General features: G+C 43.4%; 1 protein-coding gene and 3 non-coding genes across 6 annotated transcripts; all 4 read right to left on the bottom strand.

The window, feature by feature from the left end:
* Nucleotides 1-319: 319 nt before the first annotated feature.
* Nucleotides 320-16,976, bottom strand: LOC129830367 (nascent polypeptide-associated complex subunit alpha). 3 transcript variants are annotated; one of them, XM_055892893.1, is made up of 9 exons: nucleotides 16,870-16,976; nucleotides 15,126-15,203; nucleotides 9,058-9,762; nucleotides 4,607-4,686; nucleotides 1,891-1,968; nucleotides 1,552-1,698; nucleotides 1,191-1,319; nucleotides 715-837; nucleotides 320-426 (listed from the first exon to the last, which is right to left on the bottom strand). In XM_055892893.1, the coding sequence occupies exons 2-9, from the start codon at nucleotides 15,193-15,195 to the stop codon at nucleotides 412-414; spliced, it is 1,347 nt and encodes a 448-aa protein (XP_055748868.1). In that variant the 5' UTR covers nucleotides 15,196-15,203; nucleotides 16,870-16,976; the 3' UTR covers nucleotides 320-411. The 3 variants fall into 3 exon arrangements, with proteins under 3 accessions (XP_055748868.1, XP_055748869.1, XP_055748867.1); XM_055892894.1 differs by lacking the exon at nucleotides 9,058-9,762 and having other exon boundaries at nucleotides 16,870-16,975; XM_055892892.1 differs by lacking the exons at nucleotides 9,058-9,762; nucleotides 15,126-15,203; nucleotides 16,870-16,976 and adding an exon at nucleotides 5,868-9,048.
* LOC129830483 (small nucleolar RNA SNORD59) lies at nucleotides 498-571 on the bottom strand. The gene has a single exon (XR_008755536.1). It is a non-coding gene; the product is annotated as a small nucleolar RNA SNORD59 (small nucleolar RNA).
* Nucleotides 1,063-1,136, bottom strand: LOC129830481 (small nucleolar RNA SNORD59). The gene has a single exon (XR_008755535.1). It is a non-coding gene; the product is annotated as a small nucleolar RNA SNORD59 (small nucleolar RNA).
* LOC129830480 (small nucleolar RNA SNORD59) lies at nucleotides 2,106-2,179 on the bottom strand. The gene has a single exon (XR_008755534.1). It is a non-coding gene; the product is annotated as a small nucleolar RNA SNORD59 (small nucleolar RNA).
* Nucleotides 16,977-17,019: the final 43 nt, after the last annotated feature.

Below are 17,019 nucleotides of genomic sequence, written 5' to 3'. Positions count from 1 at the left end.
TTGACGTCTTCCGATGAGTCATAGTAATTTCCAGCACCAGCTCATGAAAACTCCACGCTTCCGACTTAAATCTTTTGTACACTCCTCTGTGTAGAATGTATATTGAACTGCCAGCAATGATAAGATATACAGTCCTACAGTATTATTTAAGACGAGGGACTTCTGAAAGTTCAGTAAAACAGAGCAGACTTTACACCTGTAAAGGACTCAACTGTATTCAATATCCCTGTTCAGACAAATCCCTTGGAGACAAGTGTCCCTTGGAGACGTGTCAGATGCATAATTTCACAAAACAAAAGGACAATAGAGGGAAACCGCATCGATTTACAACTTTATTTCCACCTAGGGTATAAATTGTACCAACGATAGATTAAATCAGCAACCTTTCAGAACCCCATCAACTCCAGCAGCCTACATCGTCAATTCCTGTGAATATAAGAATACAATGTGTTGATGCATGTACAAACTAAGCCCCATCATAGTTAACACTGCTTTGCTCTTCTCAGGACAGAAAGGTTGGCTTCAGTAGACTCAGAAGAACGAAAGTCACTGTATCAATCATCACTGAAGAGGAAGGATCTCGTGCTGGTAGATCCCATGGTAACTTGGACACAGGTCACAATTCAAATCTACAAATATTTGGAGTGAAGGGACCCTGTGCCAGATATTATTTTGTCTGGTGACAAGGGGAATTGTGTGTTAAAAATGATTTACCATAATTGCGTTGACAATGTCGTTGTTGTTGTTTTTCAGGGCGCGTACAGCCTTCGCTCGCGACACATTGGCTTGTGACATCACAAGTTCAATGTCCTTCACCTCGACCCCGGTCTCATCAACCTATGCATTGAGACAAAACATTAGTACATTTGACAGTCAACTCGCACTGCAATTCACCGACATCTCCAGGGGAATTGGGCCCATAAATTACCCCATTAAGCATGGGAGACTACTACAATCAAACTATTTGTGGCAAACAGAGCTATACAATCTAATGGACAACAAAACATACGGTGCCCGGTTTTTGATAATGTACAAACTAAGCCCTATCATAGTTAACAGTGCTCTTCTCAGGACAGAAAGGTTGGCTTCAGTAGACTCAGAAGAACGAAAGTCACTGTATCAATCATCACTGAAGAGAAATTAACTCCTGCCGATTACATGCTAACCTTTGCACCCCTGAATGCCCTCACCTCTTCCTCTTCGCTCTCCTCCTGTACGGTGGGCGTCTGTGTGTTTTCCTGGATGTTCGACACAGCTTCTCCCTGTACCTTGAACTTCTCTGCCGCTGCCAACTGGGCTTGCTGTGAGAGATCCTCGATCTGAGACCCAAAGGGAGAGAAACGGCGATTTCAGTGCCGTATCCTTTAGCAAGAACACCAACACCTTGGTTGAAGGACATTCCACTGCATATTTGACTGATACCCTTGTAGTATGCCATTTTGGTTATCGTGAAAGAACAGTCTAGACTAGATGGAACAATGTCAATAGCATTTCAGATTTAAAAGGAGACCAGAAAAATACAATTATAACAGTATCCTGGATCCATCTTACCTTAGCCTCACCAAAGACAATGTAAGTGTCTGATGCAGGGCTCTTGTAGACATCTGGTTTGGTGATGACAAATAGGATGTTCTTAGACTTGCGAATGGTAACCCTGGTGACCCCCGTCACCTGCCTGAGACCCAGCTTAGACATTGCCTGAAGAAAAGCAAACAATCATGGGTTATATTTTGACTGGAACTGTACTCCTTAACTATCCATTGTTTATACCATACAATGGATAGTTAAAGGTGGCATAGTAATTTAAATTATTCAACGTACACTTTTAAGATGGGAATGTCTAATGAAAATATGATGAAGTCCAGATAGTTTTTTAAAAAAGCTAGTTACCTTTCGTGCCTTCTTTTCACTACGGCTCTGTTTGGCTTTGCTAACGGGTTCCTCATCTATTTCTGCAGCAGCTGCAAGCTGTGGGAAAAAAAACACTTTTCCTCCTTTAATGGCAGTCAAGGTTTCAGAATGAGAGCAAAAATTCCACCCATATGTAAGAATATGGCATGAATGGTGAAGAAAAAAACAAATGAAAGTATCCCTTTGGCCTTTGCTCTTCTCAGGACAGAAAGGTTGGCTTCAGTAGACTCAGAAGAACGAAAGTCACTGTATCAATCATCACTGAAGAGTCAAGGATCTATTCTTAAACAGATACTCAGGGGTTCTAATCATGTTGTGAGTGCAGTGCAAGTGTTTACTCAGTTCCTCCGGGATGTCGCTGGGATTTCATTGTGATATTTGCATGGCAATATGTAATGATTGTCCACTGTGGTGAAAATGAGCTGACGACGGAAAAATGTTGTTGACGTCTGGTTTGATTTGTTGGAACGTGCTAAACTTTGATAATTGAGGTAGTAAATGAATGATAGGAAATGAAAGAGACTGGGTTTTATGTTAGAAGTTAATGGTTCTCAGAAGAAAGGCGTTGGCTTTGGAATGTGTATTAGATGAAAGAGGGGTTGAGGTCAGGAGGTGAGGACAGATTCTCTTAAGAGTAATACATTTTTGGAATCCTGTTACCCTCTTTATTAGCTTCCTGTAGAGCCATACAATGTAAGGATTGGAGAGAAAGGGGAGTGTTTTAAGTAGGATGCATATAAACTGTGAAGTCTGAAATCTTTGGCTGTCTGTTTTCAGCTGTACAGAACCTTTGGGAAGGATAAACTTGGTTAAAGCTTCTCTAGTGTCCGTGAGTTATTTACTCTGAAAAATAAGAACCTAACAGATTGAACCATATGTGGTAAATGCGCAATGATTAGGGATACACGATAGAAATCGGTAAGCATATCGGAATCGGCCAATATTAGCTAAAAATAGCAACATCGGCCCGATGTCTAGATAAACGCCGATGTGCAAAATCGATGTCAAAGCTGACGTGCATAACTATATAACATAGGTAGATGGCGTAATGACGCCACGACACAGACTGCGCTACACGTGCAACACCGCATTCCTCACCTAGCCCACAACGTCTGCTGTGTGGATCTATTTTGACGTTTCAAAGGAAGATAACAAAAAGCCATATGCCACGTTTGTGCTGCTATTATTCCCAGAGGAGAGGAGAAAGTGAAATCTTTCAATACCACAAACCTAATTACTCATTTGAACGTGCATCACCCCCAGACGTTCAGCGACTACTTAGAATAAAATCAGAAAAAAACTAAGCGCACACTTCCATCAACTAAACAAGTTCAAGTTGACCAGTCATTTGAAAGAGTAAGAACATTTCAGTGAGACAACTCAACGGCAAAATCCATCAACCCCAAGATAATGAAATTCATTACCCTTGACAATCAACCGTTCTCTGTTGTGGATGATGTTGGCTTTCGCCGACTGGTTGAGCCCCGGTACACACTACCAAGTAGGCGCTATACTACCGGAGTTACACAGTATTGTTGAAACGCACATCCATTAACGACTTGCTATGGGCGTCACTGCTATTAGCTTCAAGACTGACATTTGGACCAGCGATGTCAGCCCCATGAGCATGCTGAGTCTGACAGCACAGTGGGTCGACGAGGATTTGGTACTGAGGAAAGCTGTATTGCATGCTCAAGAATGTGCTGGTTCTCATACCGCTGCTGCCATTTCAGTGGCATTTGAGAACATGAACGCACTCCTAAGCTCCATTCAAACAACTGACTGGAGAAATAAGCTCATCAACTGTGTCTGCAGCAGACGTGATACCTCTGTCATGGCAATGAAACACCTGCTCAACAAAACTTCCAAAACAGACCGTGGGGTTAAAACTTGCAGAAGTACTCTACTAGAGGCTGTGAACAAGTGATTCGGTGGCATTCTCTCTGAGCCTCTTTACTGTGTCGCCACCATGCTCGATGCTAGGTACAAGGACCGCTACTTCGATGCAGACAAGAAACAGGGTTTATGTGAAATGTTGGACACAGTGCGCACCGATGAAGAGGACCCATGATAGAAGAGGACAAGGACCAACTGAGCTGAAACTTCACTGCTTGACATGCATGATGAAATCCTCTGAGAATGAAACGACTGAACAACGAAACAGCACAGCAAGTAAGTGAAAGAAATGGGTTTCGATTATGTTTTTTTTATACTGGTAATGGGGGACATACGTAAATGCCAACAAAATAACTTCTTGGTCAGTGTGTGTGTGTGTGTTTCAACTATTTAACTGTACTAGAATGCTTAAAATACCGATTATTTAAATTGTTTAGCGGCATCAGGTTTTTGGCAAGGAAAATAACAGATATTGGTATTGCCAAAACATTTCATATCGGTGCATCCTTAGCAGTGATTGGTTGAAATTGCGAGTCCTCTTTTTGTATTGAAGCTATGCGATAATATTGCGACGATTTGACTCTTAATGCAGAAATATTGTGGCAATTGGTCAAATTTGAAAGCCCTCACTATGCGGGAAGTTGTTGATTTTGCTAAATAAAATTGTGATTGCAGAATCCTGGAGGGACTGTTTCTGTATCAGTATATACAATATATAAGCAGTTAATCCAATCTGTGCCCTACCAGACCCTTGTTCAGGCAGTCTTACCTGGCCACTTGATCACTCAGGTGGTCTTACCTGTGCTTGCTGTGTCTGTGCAGAGTCCTGTTCCTCCAGATCTGGTACAGACTCGTCGCTGTCCGATTCAGTGCCAGACCCTGTAAGCACCCCACAGAGAAACAAGCATTAGTCACATTATACAGGCTGTCACAGGCAGATGCCTGAGCAGCAGATAACCAGTTCTCTTACAGTAGCGCCTGTGTAAGACCGGAGAATTGTATGGATCATTTAACTGAGCAAAGTACAAATTGAGATGTTGAATGAGCCCAACATTTGTTGGTGGTAAGTGAATTTAACCTAGTAATTTGAGGCACTGAAAGAATGGTTAAATGTGGATGAGGTAAAAATATATATATATATATGTCAGTGTACAAATTAACAGACCTACTTATAAATAAATGTTAAAAGAATGTTATGGTAAAATGTTGCCCTAGTCATACAGATTTAAAGATGGATCTCCCAACTTCAGAATGACATGACCCCCCCCAAAGGATATTTTATAGAGTTCCATCCCCCGTTGCTCAATTAACTGTATCATTGTGGGGAAAAACATCCACCAAACAGTGTCTAAAAATAGTAGGGAATTTGAGAACATTTACATAATTTGAACTTTTAACATGCATCTTGATGGGAGGCAAAACATGTCAACTGGAACCTTTTGGTTGGTTTGAAAGCACAGTTAAAGGGGAAATCAGCAGTTGCTACATCAATTTGACTTATAAATGCTTCATGAGCTTAGTTCAACTGTCGTACCCCATCGGAACCCAAAATAAGCTTGTTTTACTCCAATATTTGTAAACAACGAAAATGTAAATAAACAGTATATAGCCTCAAAACATGGTTAAAACTATAATTTTGATATCACGGACTGTCAAATCCTTATATCCATAGCCCAGTCGATTAATTTGAGAGTGATTACATTTCTCCAGCCCCACCCCTTAGCTTTTTACCAAACCAGGGATGCCACTGTTATCGTTTCTACTGCTGATTGCTGCTTTAAATTATAATCCAAAATAACAAAAATGCCACTAAAGTGGGAGCACTGATTTCACCAATCAATAGCTCCAATAATTACATGTAGTCTTTGAAACAGGCCAGTTGAGGTTACATTTGAAGCAAATCTAATACACCAACTACTACAATCTCTACTTTCTTCAACTCACACCTGAAGAAAAAGGGAAGAGACACTTGAGCAAACCAGTGAATGGGCCACAGAACTCAACATTGGCAGACAAACAGAGGGGACACAGGAGACAGAGAGAGGAGGAAGAAGAAATACCCTCATTCTTGGTCACAGGCTCCGGTTTGGTTGGGGTTTTAGCAGGGGTGGGGGCAGGTTTTGAAACTGGAGGTGGTGGTGGTACAATGGCTACTTCAACAGGCTTAGGGGAAGCTACAACGGGCTCAATTGGGCAAGGCTTGGGCGGAGCTGGTGCATCTACAACGGGCTTAATTGGCGCAGGCTTGGGCGGAGCTGGTGCAGCTACAACGGGCTTAATTGGCACAGGCTTGGGCGGAGCTGGTGCAGCTACAACGGGCTTAATTGGCGCAGGCTTGGGCGGAGCTGGTGCAGCTACAACGGGCTTAATTGGCGCAGGCTTGGGTGGAGCTGGTGCAGCTACAACGGGCTTAATTGGCGCAGGCTTGGGCGGAGCTGGTGCAGCTACAACGGGCTTAATTGGCGCAGGCTTGGGCGGAGCTGGTGCAGCTGAAACGGGCTTAATTGGCGCAGGCTTGGGCGGAGCTGGTGCAGCTACAACGGGCTTAATTGGCGCAGGCTTGGGCGGAGCTGGTGCAGCTACAACGGGCTTAATTGGCGCAGGCTTGGGCGGAGCTGGTGCAGCTACAACAGGCTCAATTGGCGCAGGCTTGGGCGGAGCTGGTGCAGCTACAACAGGCTCAATTGGCGCAGGCTTGGGCGGAGCTGGTGCAGCTACAACGGGCTTAATTGGCGCAGGCTTGGGCGGAGCTGGTGCAGCTACAACGGGCTTAATTGGCGCAGGCTTGGGCGGAGCTGGTGCAGCTACAACGGGCTCAACTGGAGCTGGTTTAGGGGGAGCTGGAGAAGCAACTGGGGCAGGCTTAGGAGCCTCTACTACTGTAGGGGGTGAGAAGACTGGCATCTTTACTGGCTCCTCTGGTGGAATGAGAGGTGGAAGGTCATCATTCTCCATAGCAGGCTTAGCTGGTGCAGGGGCTGCCTTTACCTCTTTCACCTCAGCTTTGGGCACAGGCTTAGGCTTGGCCTTGGGCATTTCAGGGGCAGCTTTAAGTGGACTAGAGGCAACAGCATCAGCAAATGACATAGGGGCTGATGCAGCAGGCTTTGAGGTCACTTTGAAGGCCACGGGGGATGCCTCAGGGTTGGGAGAGATTGGCGAGGAAGGTGCAGGATCTGAAGCAACAGATGCTGGCATGGCCACTACTGGTGCAGGAGCAGCTTTAAGCTCAATAGGAACAGGTTTGGCCTCTGTGGGGGCAGGAGCCTTGGCTGGGGCTGGTAGGTCAGCAGCAGGCTTGAAAGCCTCTCCTTTCTTAGCCTTTCCTTGTTTGCCAGCCTTTACAACCTTTGGGACGGCACGGTTGCCCTGGCTGGGAGCTCCAGCATCAGCAAATGATATAGGGGCTGATGCAGCAGGCTTTGAGGTCACTTTGAAGGCCACAGGGGATGCCTCAGGCTTGGGAGAGATTGGTGAGGAAGGTGCAGGATCTGAAGCAACAGATGCTGGCATGGCCACTACTGGTGCAGGAGCAGCTTTAAGCTCAATAGGAACAGGTTTGGCCTCTGTGGAGGCAGGAGCCTTGGCTGGGGCTGGCAGGTCAGCAGCAGGCTTGAAAGCCTCTCCTTTCTTAGCCTTTCCTTGTTTGCCAGCCTTTACAACCTTTGGGACGGCACGGTTGCCCTGGCTGGGAGCTCCAGATGCCCCAGGTGAGGTAGCTAAGGGGGAACGGGGTGTTGAGGAGGTTGGCTTTGGGGAGGAAGGAGAAGAGGAGGAGGCAGACATCGAGGACTTTTTTCTTCTGCCAGGGACAGCCTTTGGGGTTGAGCCACCCTTGGCCTCTTTGCCTTTGGGCTTGGCAGGGCCAGAAGCCGCCTGGGGTTCCTGGGAGGTAGCCACACTTGCAGAGGGTGCGGCTGAATGAAACAAATATGTTTGTTAAAAAATTGGAAGGAAGTCAAAGCCTGAACCATGCGGGTTAAAAGATCAGAACACACAAGACAATGTTACCTCAGAACTCCAGGGTTAGGATGAACACCACACCAACCTTATTTCCGAAATGGAAGGATTTGTTGCAGGGCAGCAAACTCAATGCACACTACAATTCAAGTATTCAGGCAAAACCACAACTGACAACCTAAAGTTAAAACACCAACATCTACTCGGTCCAAGCACAGACCCACACACAACATTTTCTACAGTGTTAGTCCAATTTCATGACCAGAGATTAAAAGTGAGGACCCACTCAGTGCAGATGTAAGCGTGGCACTATTTACACTAAAATACATGTGACAGTGGTATGACAAGTCAAATTCTAAGGAACTGTAGCAGTTATAAACAATGCTATGCATTGTTTGACCTAAGGTCCCTAATGAGTTCACACTTAAAGGCAAATTCAGCCCACTAACATCCATTACCTGAAATTGTTCAATCGACTGAATGAGATAGTAATGAATTACACACACAAAAAAGAATTCTTGCAGTGCGATGTTGTTCATTTTGGATGTAAAAATATAAGTTGTGGTTTACGACCAAGTTTAAAAGTCGGGCTATAGTATAGACAAATAAATGCAATTGTTACTTAATTGAAACATGACCAATTTCATATGTTAAATTAAAAAACAACCCACAATGGATTAAATGTGGCTAGTGAGTAGTAAAAAGGTGTACCGCAATGACCAAAAAGCCATAACTGGAACTATTACCACTCCCTAACCACCCCCATTGGCTACAAATACCAGTGTTAAAAACAGATACTGCAGTTAGAGCACATTAACACAGTTGGCTAGGTGGCCTTCTTCCTGATAAACACCAATAAGCCCAGAGAAAAGTGAGAGAGACTGAAATAGAACAGTCAAAGGACAGTCCACATCTGATGACAAAAGACAAAGAAGTAGCTGGAAGTCAGTTCGTTACATTAAGTGCCTAAATGGACTGGCCTGTTTCAAGGTGAAACGCTGAGTTTAAACAGTGACGCAAGAGAAAATTGAGAGCCAATGGATACCCATGAGATAATAACAATCCCTAAAAAAGAAAATGTAATATTGAAAATCTCTTGATTTCTCTCAACATAAGCCCTTTTCAACAAGCATAATAACATTTGACTATTTTTGGGGCAAAACATAACATTTGAAAGGGCAAATAGAGGCCCAGCATTGGTGCAGAAGATTGCAAGTATAAAAAGAGACAAAAAGGGGGAGCTGCTGTAAGAAGGGAAAAACAACTAACTTTGCACACAGAATGACCCACCTGACAGGAGACAGGTGGAGACGGCCGGGCCTGCACGATTTGACATCACCTTCGTCTGGACGGCCTCAGAGAAGGCCGCAATTGGTTCTTTTTCAACAGGAGTTTCGTTTAGCGTGTCAATGGCCATATCAGCAGGCAGTGGTTCAGGTTCTGGGGCCCCAGTGTCCGAGCTGGCCACTTCAGTGCATAGTACGGCATCATCAAGAGCTGGATCCAGACTCACAGTCTCCAACTCTTCAGTGATCATCTTGACTGCAGGCTCGGGAGTGACTTCTGGAGTTACACGTGCCATCCCATCAATAGTGTCTGCGATTGGCTCTTTAGCAGCAGGAGCTGGTTCTTGGACCGGAGTCTCTTCAGCCACTGCCACGGGTTCAGCAGCCACTGCCACGGGTTCAGCAGCCACTGCATCTTCAGTGGCTGCCACGGTAGCCTCTATAACTTCGGCTGAATCTTGAATGATGACCTCTTCTGGTGCTTGGGTGACCTGTTGTTCAGCAGTTTCTTTACGTTCTTCAACAATGGTTGCTTCAACACCATTAAGTTGTCCACTAGATGCCTCTCCTAAAGCCATTTCTGACACCGGTTGGGATTCGACCTCTGGAAGAACAGTGGCGGGTCCTAGAGGCACAGGACTCTCCAAAGCGGCTGCCTTGGTCACGTCAGACACAGCCATCTCAGGGGGAGCAGAGGAACTCAACACCCCTGGAGTTGATAGGAAGGAAAGGAGGAGCGGAAGGAGCAGCAGGGGGTAGTCACAGCAAGTGTGAGGAGCGGTTGATAAGCTTACAATAACGTTTTTTTGAAGCATATGATCAAAATGATTTAACCCCTCATTTAATAAAATCTAACTACAGTAATGGTATTCTCCTATACCAGATACTTTTACCAACATGAGGAAGTTGGGGTCCAAATGTTTTGATTATATGACACAAAATATTAAGAGGAAACAATTGAATGAGTACATTTTTAGAACTGGGGTTGGGATCTAGATCTACACTATATATACAAAAGTATGTGGACACCCCTTCAAATGAGTGGATTTGGCTATTTCAGCCACACCCATTGCTGATAAGGTGTATAAAATCGAGCACACAGCCATACAATCTCAATAGACAATGTTCTGCCCTGCTAGAGCTGCCTGGTCAACTGTAAGTGCTGTTATTGTGAAGTGGAAACGTCTAGGAGCAACAACGGCACAGCCACGAAGTGGTAGGCCACACAAGCTCACAGAACGGGACCGCCGAGTGCTGGAGCCTGTAAAAATCACCTGTCCTCAGTTGCAACACTCACTACCGAGTTCAAAACTGTCTATGGAAGCAACGTCAGCATATAAACTGTTCAGCGGGAGCTTCATGAAATGGGTTTCCTTGGCCGAGCAGCAGCACACAAGCCTAAGACCACCATGCAAAATAACAAGTGTCGACTGGAGTGGTGTTAAGCTTGCCGCCAATGTACTCTGGAGCAGTGGCTGTGTGTTCTCTGGAGTGATGAATCACGCTTCATCATCTGGCAGTCCGACGGACGAATCTGGGTTTGGCGGATGCCAGGAGAACGCTACCTGCCCCAATGCATAGTGCCAACTGTAAAGTTTGATGGAGGAGGAATAATGGTCTGGGCGTTTTTTTATCGTTTGGGCTAGGCCAGTGAAGGCTTAATGCTACAGCATAGAATGACATTCTAGACAATTCTGTGCTTCCAACTTAGTCGCAACAGTTTGGGGAAGGCCCTTTCCTGTTTCAGCATGACAATGCCCCCGTGCAAAAAGCGAGGTCCATACAGAAATAGTTGGTCGAGATCGGTGTGGAAGAACTTGACTGGCCTGCACAGAGCACTGACCTCAACCCCATTGAACACCTTTGGGATGAAGTGGAATGCCAACTGCGAGCCAGGCCTAATCGCCCAACTTCAGTGCCCGACCTCTCTAATGCTCTTGTGGCTGAATGGAATCAAATCCACGCAGCAATATTCCAACATCTAGTGGAAAGCCTTCCCAGAAGTGCAGGGACCAACTCCATATTAATGCCCATGATTTTGGGACGAGATGTTCGACAAGCAGGTGTCCACATACTTTTGGTCATGTAGTGTATCAATTCAGTTGAACCAAGGTGTTTGTGAGGTTGTTCAAAGATGCAGACATCAGCCTTCCGTTTGCTACAAGTGAACCAAGAATGGGTGAATGTTGTGTGTACCCACAAAACCAAACTTGAGCCCATATCCCTGTTACCATGCAGTGTCTAAATGCACAAGATTGTGACTGGAAAAACCTTAAGACCGAAAGTGGGTAGAAACCCTCTGAAGAGCGAGCAGTATTCAATACATCTACAAACCCTAATGACACAATATTTCAGAGTGAAAAGAATCTTACCACAGAGAACCATGCACACTGAACCACTAGTGAAAACAGTTGAATTAGAAAATTGAGATTTAATAGGTTGCTGTTCTGTTTGATGTGATGAGGCAATTTGATAACCTTACCTGAATTACAGTCAAATAACTAGAACTGAAAAGCAAAATCTAAATATTTTCTCATCCACTTCATGCAATTTAACCCAAATCCCCAAGTGGATTTTCAACACTTATCTGGAACATTGCAGTCTTCCTTGCTGAACAAAAACTATTTACCGCTTTTCCAATAGTCTAACTTTCATTCCTAAAGTCTTCCCCTGTGGTCATAGCTAACAGTGCCCATTTATCAGCCAACACCTACGGTGTTTCCACTAGCAGCACTAAGTAATTACCTGCAAAACTATGTGGGCTCTCTCCATAAACCCTGTACTGTAGTTTCTCATCAACTTCATTAACAGGCACCTGTGGCACTGAACATCCAGGATCTTCTCCAATCATTATTAGTAGTCTTCACTTGTTCAGCACCTTCTTCGGCTGCCATCATGACCAGTGGTCTTCAAAAGCAAATCTGTGGCATTCACCAGCTCCAACTCATTGTCTCTTCAGGAAACATGGCGATTCATCAGCTTATAACCGTCATGGTTTTCAACACTTCACTCTTCCGGTTCAGGGCTTGGTAGTGAGGAAATCCATAACAGTGTCACCAATTACCTCCACGTGCATATTGACGCATCTTTGTTATACTAATCAGAATTTTGTTTGCTGCAGCATGAAAATGAAATGAGAAAATGCTTTAAGAAAACCATCAATACTAATTCCATTCAAAACCAATGTTTCTTAAATGACTTGAAAATAAAGCTCCATAAGCTACTTCACAGAAGCAGCTTACCTTTGCCATCAAACATTTAGTAAAATCAATGCCATAAAAAGGGCCGCAAATTGTGAGCATAACTTTACCAACCACATCACTAACATGGTCAAAGAGAATGTAGGTGTGAATATTTAAAGAAAATAAAGCTGGTCTAAAAACTAAATCTATATTTCCAGAAGCATAAGGGATTCCTACTGCTGTATGATAAGTCAGTGACACTTTTTAATGCCGAGGTTGCTAATAAAATAGTATCACGTATACTGAACAAAAATATAAAATGAAACATGTAAAGTGCTGGTCTCATGTTTCATGAGCTGAAATAAAAGATCCCTGAAATGTTCCATGTGCACAAAAAGCTTATTTCTCTCAAATTGTGTGCAAAAATGTGTTTACATCCCTGCTAGTGAGCATTTCTCCTTCGTCAAGATAATCCATCAACATGACAGGTGTGGAATATCAAGAAGCTGATTAAACAGCATGATCATTCCATATGTTCACCTTGTGCTGGGGGACAAAAATCCACTAAAATGTGCAGTTGACACACAACGCCAGAGATTTCTCAAGTTCAGGGAGAGTACAATTAGAATGCTGACTGCAGGAATGTCCACCAGAGCAGTTGCCAGAGAATTTAACGTTAATTTCTCTACCGCCTCCAACGTCATTTTAGAGAATTTGGCAGTACGTCCAACAGGTCTCACAACCGCAGGCCTTGTGTAACCACACCAGCCCAGGACCTCCACACCTGGCTTCTTCACCTGCGGGATTATCTGAAACCATCCACCCGGACAGCTGATGAAACTGAGGACTATTTCTGTCTGTAATAAAGCCCTTTTGTTGGGAAAAACTCTTGATTGGCTGGGCCTGGCTCACCAGTGGGTGGGCTTATGCCCTCCCAGGCCCACGCATGCCAAGTCATGTGAAATCCATAGATTAGGTAGGGCCTATTGAATTGATTTCAATTGACTGAACTGTGACTCAGTAAAATGATAGAAATTGTTACATGTTGCGAATATATTTTTGTTCAGTATAATTCATGCGTGCTGGGTGTTTCTTAAAAAAAATGTCCATGCACATGCCACTACATCAATACCCGTGCATTAGAAAGTGTTTTACAACACAGTTGTCGGTGCAGTAACATTCAACACATGCGGTTGTGAGTGAGTAGGTTTCAGTAAATAAGGGGTCCTGGATAACCCATTTGACCTGTAGTGAAATTCAAGACAACCATTTTTTTTTAAAGCCATCTCAAATCCCTAAAATTGTTCCCACACCCTTTTTTTAACATTAATGCAAAGTGAGTCGATGACTGGCCAAACATTATCCTTGAGGGCTACTCACTTCACAGTAAAAAAGAAAAGAGTCGCCCCCCAGGATTATAATCTACAGGCCATGGTTTATACAGGGAGGTCCAAAAGTATTTGGACAGTGACACATTTTGTTGTTTTGGCCCTGTACTTGAAATGATACAAAGACTAGGAGGTTAAAGTGCAGACTGTCAACTTTAATTTGAGGGTATTTTTTATCCATATTGGTTGAACTGTTTCGAAATTACAGCACTTTGTACATTGTTTCCCCCCCCCCCCCCCCCCCCGATTTTAGGGAACCAAAGGTATTTGGACAAATTCACTAATACATGTATTATAGTCAAACGTTTAGTATTTGGCCCCATATTCCTAGCTCGCAATGACTACATCAAGCTTGTGACACTGCATTTGCAGTTCGGTTGTATTTCAGATTACTTTGTGCCCAATAGAAATGGTGAAGAAATGCATATTTCAGATTACTTTGTGCCCAATAGAAATGGTGAAGAAATGCAGTGTCATTTGAGTCACTTTTAATGTAAATGTTTTCTAAACACTTCTACATTAATGTGGATGCTACCATGATTACAGATAATCATGAATGAATTGTGAATAATGTTGAGAGAGAAAGTTAGAGGCATAAATATGCCCCCCCCCCCCCCCCAAAGAAAATGCTAACCTCCCCTGTTATTGGTAATGGTGAGAGGTAAGCATGTCTTGGGGGCTATGATATTTGTACCTCTCTCACTCATGATTAATTCATCATGATCTGTAACCATGGTACCATCCATGCGAATGTACACTTTTTGGGGGGGGGATTGGCAACAATTTAGCAGCAGAGTTACGCTGCTGCTAAATGAATACAGCGACAAAACTTACTGTGTGCTAGGAATATGAGACCAAATATTCAACTTTTGACTACTCTAATGCAAGTGAATTTGTCCAAATACTTTTGGTTCCCTAAAATGGGGGGAACTATGTACAAAAAGTGCTGTGATTTCTAAGCGGTTCACCAGAGATGGATGAAAATACCCTCAAATGTAAGCCAGTCTGCCCTTTAACCTCAGTCATTGTATAATTTCAAAGTGCTAGAGTACAGAGGCAAAACAAAACATTTGTCACTGTCCAAATACTTTTGGGCCTACTATATATGATCCCTCAGCTGATCAGCCCACCCTTCCCCTTAAAAGAAACATGACACCACATATCCCTATATATGAGAATGTGTAAAGCTGTGCTCAGCAGGTGACCCAGAGAAAACGGTTCCAAGTGAAAGTCACCAACAGTATGTCATTCTATAGCAGTGTCACCTGCTTGATTATCTAAGTTTCAACTGATGAGTGCTACCTTTCCTGAAGGAGTTCAATTAATATAGAGCTCTCAAATAACAGCCACCACTCCACTGGGGGAATATGACTTCAGTCACTATATCCAACAAGCACTGATGCTGTTGAATTAGCTACTGCAGTGTTTGAGTTCCAGGACCCCATTAGCCTTGCAGTTTAGTATCTTAGCATGCAAGTGTGATGTAATAATGCTATACAAACCAGTCTCAACTTGTGGCTGCTGCATCTCCTGCTCAGTGACTGGGACCGTCTCTGTGGCTTCACCAGGCATGCTTGTGTCTGAAATGAGAAATCAAGGAATGACTCACCAGGAATAACTGACATGGCATGAATAAAACACAGACTAACTTACTAGATACTTTTACACGTCTCCCATTGACTAGGTAAATCCATAGAGCGCAGATGACAAAAAAAAAATGTAGTAGGAAATGGATTCAATGAGTACATTAACCAGCACAGTAGTAATTCAATATTAAACTGATTATGGTAGTAGGCAGATTATGCAATCATGTAAACACCTTACTCTGCTCATCATAAAATCGGCATTAGGTCAAAATCAAAGTAAGCATACACCGAATGCACCTGGTTTTCTGAGCAATCTTTCAAATTATTTGCACATGTAAACACCTTAATTGGCATTCCCAGTGCTGTATTTGATCGGTGTTTGTGTTAACACCAGCTGAGCTAGCCTCCCTCTTTAGTGCTGAATGAAGTGCGTTGAGAACTGAATGAATGCATAGAAGTAGTTCAAACTTTATATGTCTGATCTCAAAATCAAACATGCTTCCAAAAAATAACAATGTTTGCTGTGGTAGAACGTTTATTTTGAGTGCCATCAGGTAGCCCGATTTCATATGTGTCTATGTAAAACATGATTGTTAAGGGAATCGTTCTTCTTGCAAAGCATGTAAACGTTTTAATCGAAATATTATATCAATCTATCCACAATAATCGCATTGTGTGCATGTAATCGTACTCAATGTCTCAGGGAAATCACCTGCACACTTCGAGTCCTCTCTCACCTCCTTAAACGCCATTGAAGTCAGAGGGGAGGGACCTCTGCCTCTCATCCAATTGGTGTTGAGAAAGAGGACGCGAAAAGTATGAATTTGAGGTTCTCCCACTGTGTCTAATCTAATTTTATTGCGGATGTAGCGAAATTCTAGAACAGCATATTATACTCAATGTGACCGACTCATACTGTCAAACATTGGTTAGGTACTTACTGACAGTGAGGGTAACTGGATAAGTTAGTGGTTAGCCAACAAGCCATTTTAATTTCGAACTCGAGCGTTAACTTCAGCGTTTCACGTGTTGCTAATGTAATGATGCATTCCCTAGTTGGCAAGCTAACTAGCCACTTTAAAAGGGATAAACATTATCTAGCTAGTTAATATTGACAAGCTGCAAATCAGGAGACAAATGGACACTGCACGAAAACGCTGTTTAATATAACGTAACAGCAATAACAATCATAGCTACCAACTTGTATAGTCTACAAAGAAAACCGTAAAAGATTAGGTTGATGGTTAGCTAACGGTACTCTCACTTTCGAACAAGCTTCGCTTGAATCTTGCTTGCTGGATGTGCGCTGTCAAAGATATGTTCATAGGTTGGCTCACTGACAACTTCCACTGAACACTACACAAGTTGCCCCATCGGTAAAATGTCTAATTCGTCCTGTGTTCTCAACTGTCGTGTCACATGAAGAAACCAAGCATGTACCAGTTAGCAACAACATTAGCAAATGTGGGCAAAGTCGTGTTCCCCCATTTTGTACCAGAGATAGATAACAGTGAATATTTCTGTGTACAGATAATGATATGGATAAATATCCACATAAGGGGTATGCCACACTTCTCATGTACTTTCAGAGCCCTGTTTTAAATAATTTTAACTACGATACATGGTTAGATGAAGTTAGATTCGCGGCAGACACACTCACCGAGTTAGGATTCTATATCCAAGATGGTTGTGAGAGAGAATTTATGACCTCGGTCTCCCGATATCACATTTTGCGCTAACTTCTTCCGGGTCGTTCTAGTATCCCAGTGGTGGTTTTACAAAAAAATACATCCCTGGTGTATCCTTGCAG

This window comes from Salvelinus fontinalis, chromosome 31 (genome assembly GCF_029448725.1).
Source record: "Salvelinus fontinalis isolate EN_2023a chromosome 31, ASM2944872v1, whole genome shotgun sequence".
NCBI classification, from domain to species: domain Eukaryota; kingdom Metazoa; phylum Chordata; class Actinopteri; order Salmoniformes; family Salmonidae; genus Salvelinus; species Salvelinus fontinalis.
Note: the sequence above shows the minus strand (reverse complement) of the source record. Positions and strands in the feature narration are given on the sequence as shown.

Coding starts and splice junctions, on each gene's coding strand:
- LOC129830367 (XM_055892892.1), bottom strand. CDS start 7,593: ATGTCTGCCTCCTCCTCTTCTCCTTCCTCCCCAAAGCCAACCTCCTCA. Junction 4,687..5,867: donor GCCTGTGACCAAGAATGAGG/GTATTTCTTCTT, acceptor GGGTGCTTACAG/GGTCTGGCACTGAATCGGAC. Junction 1,320..1,551: donor TTGTCTTTGGTGAGGCTAAG/GTAAGATGGATC, acceptor TTTGGGTCTCAG/ATCGAGGATCTCTCACAGCA.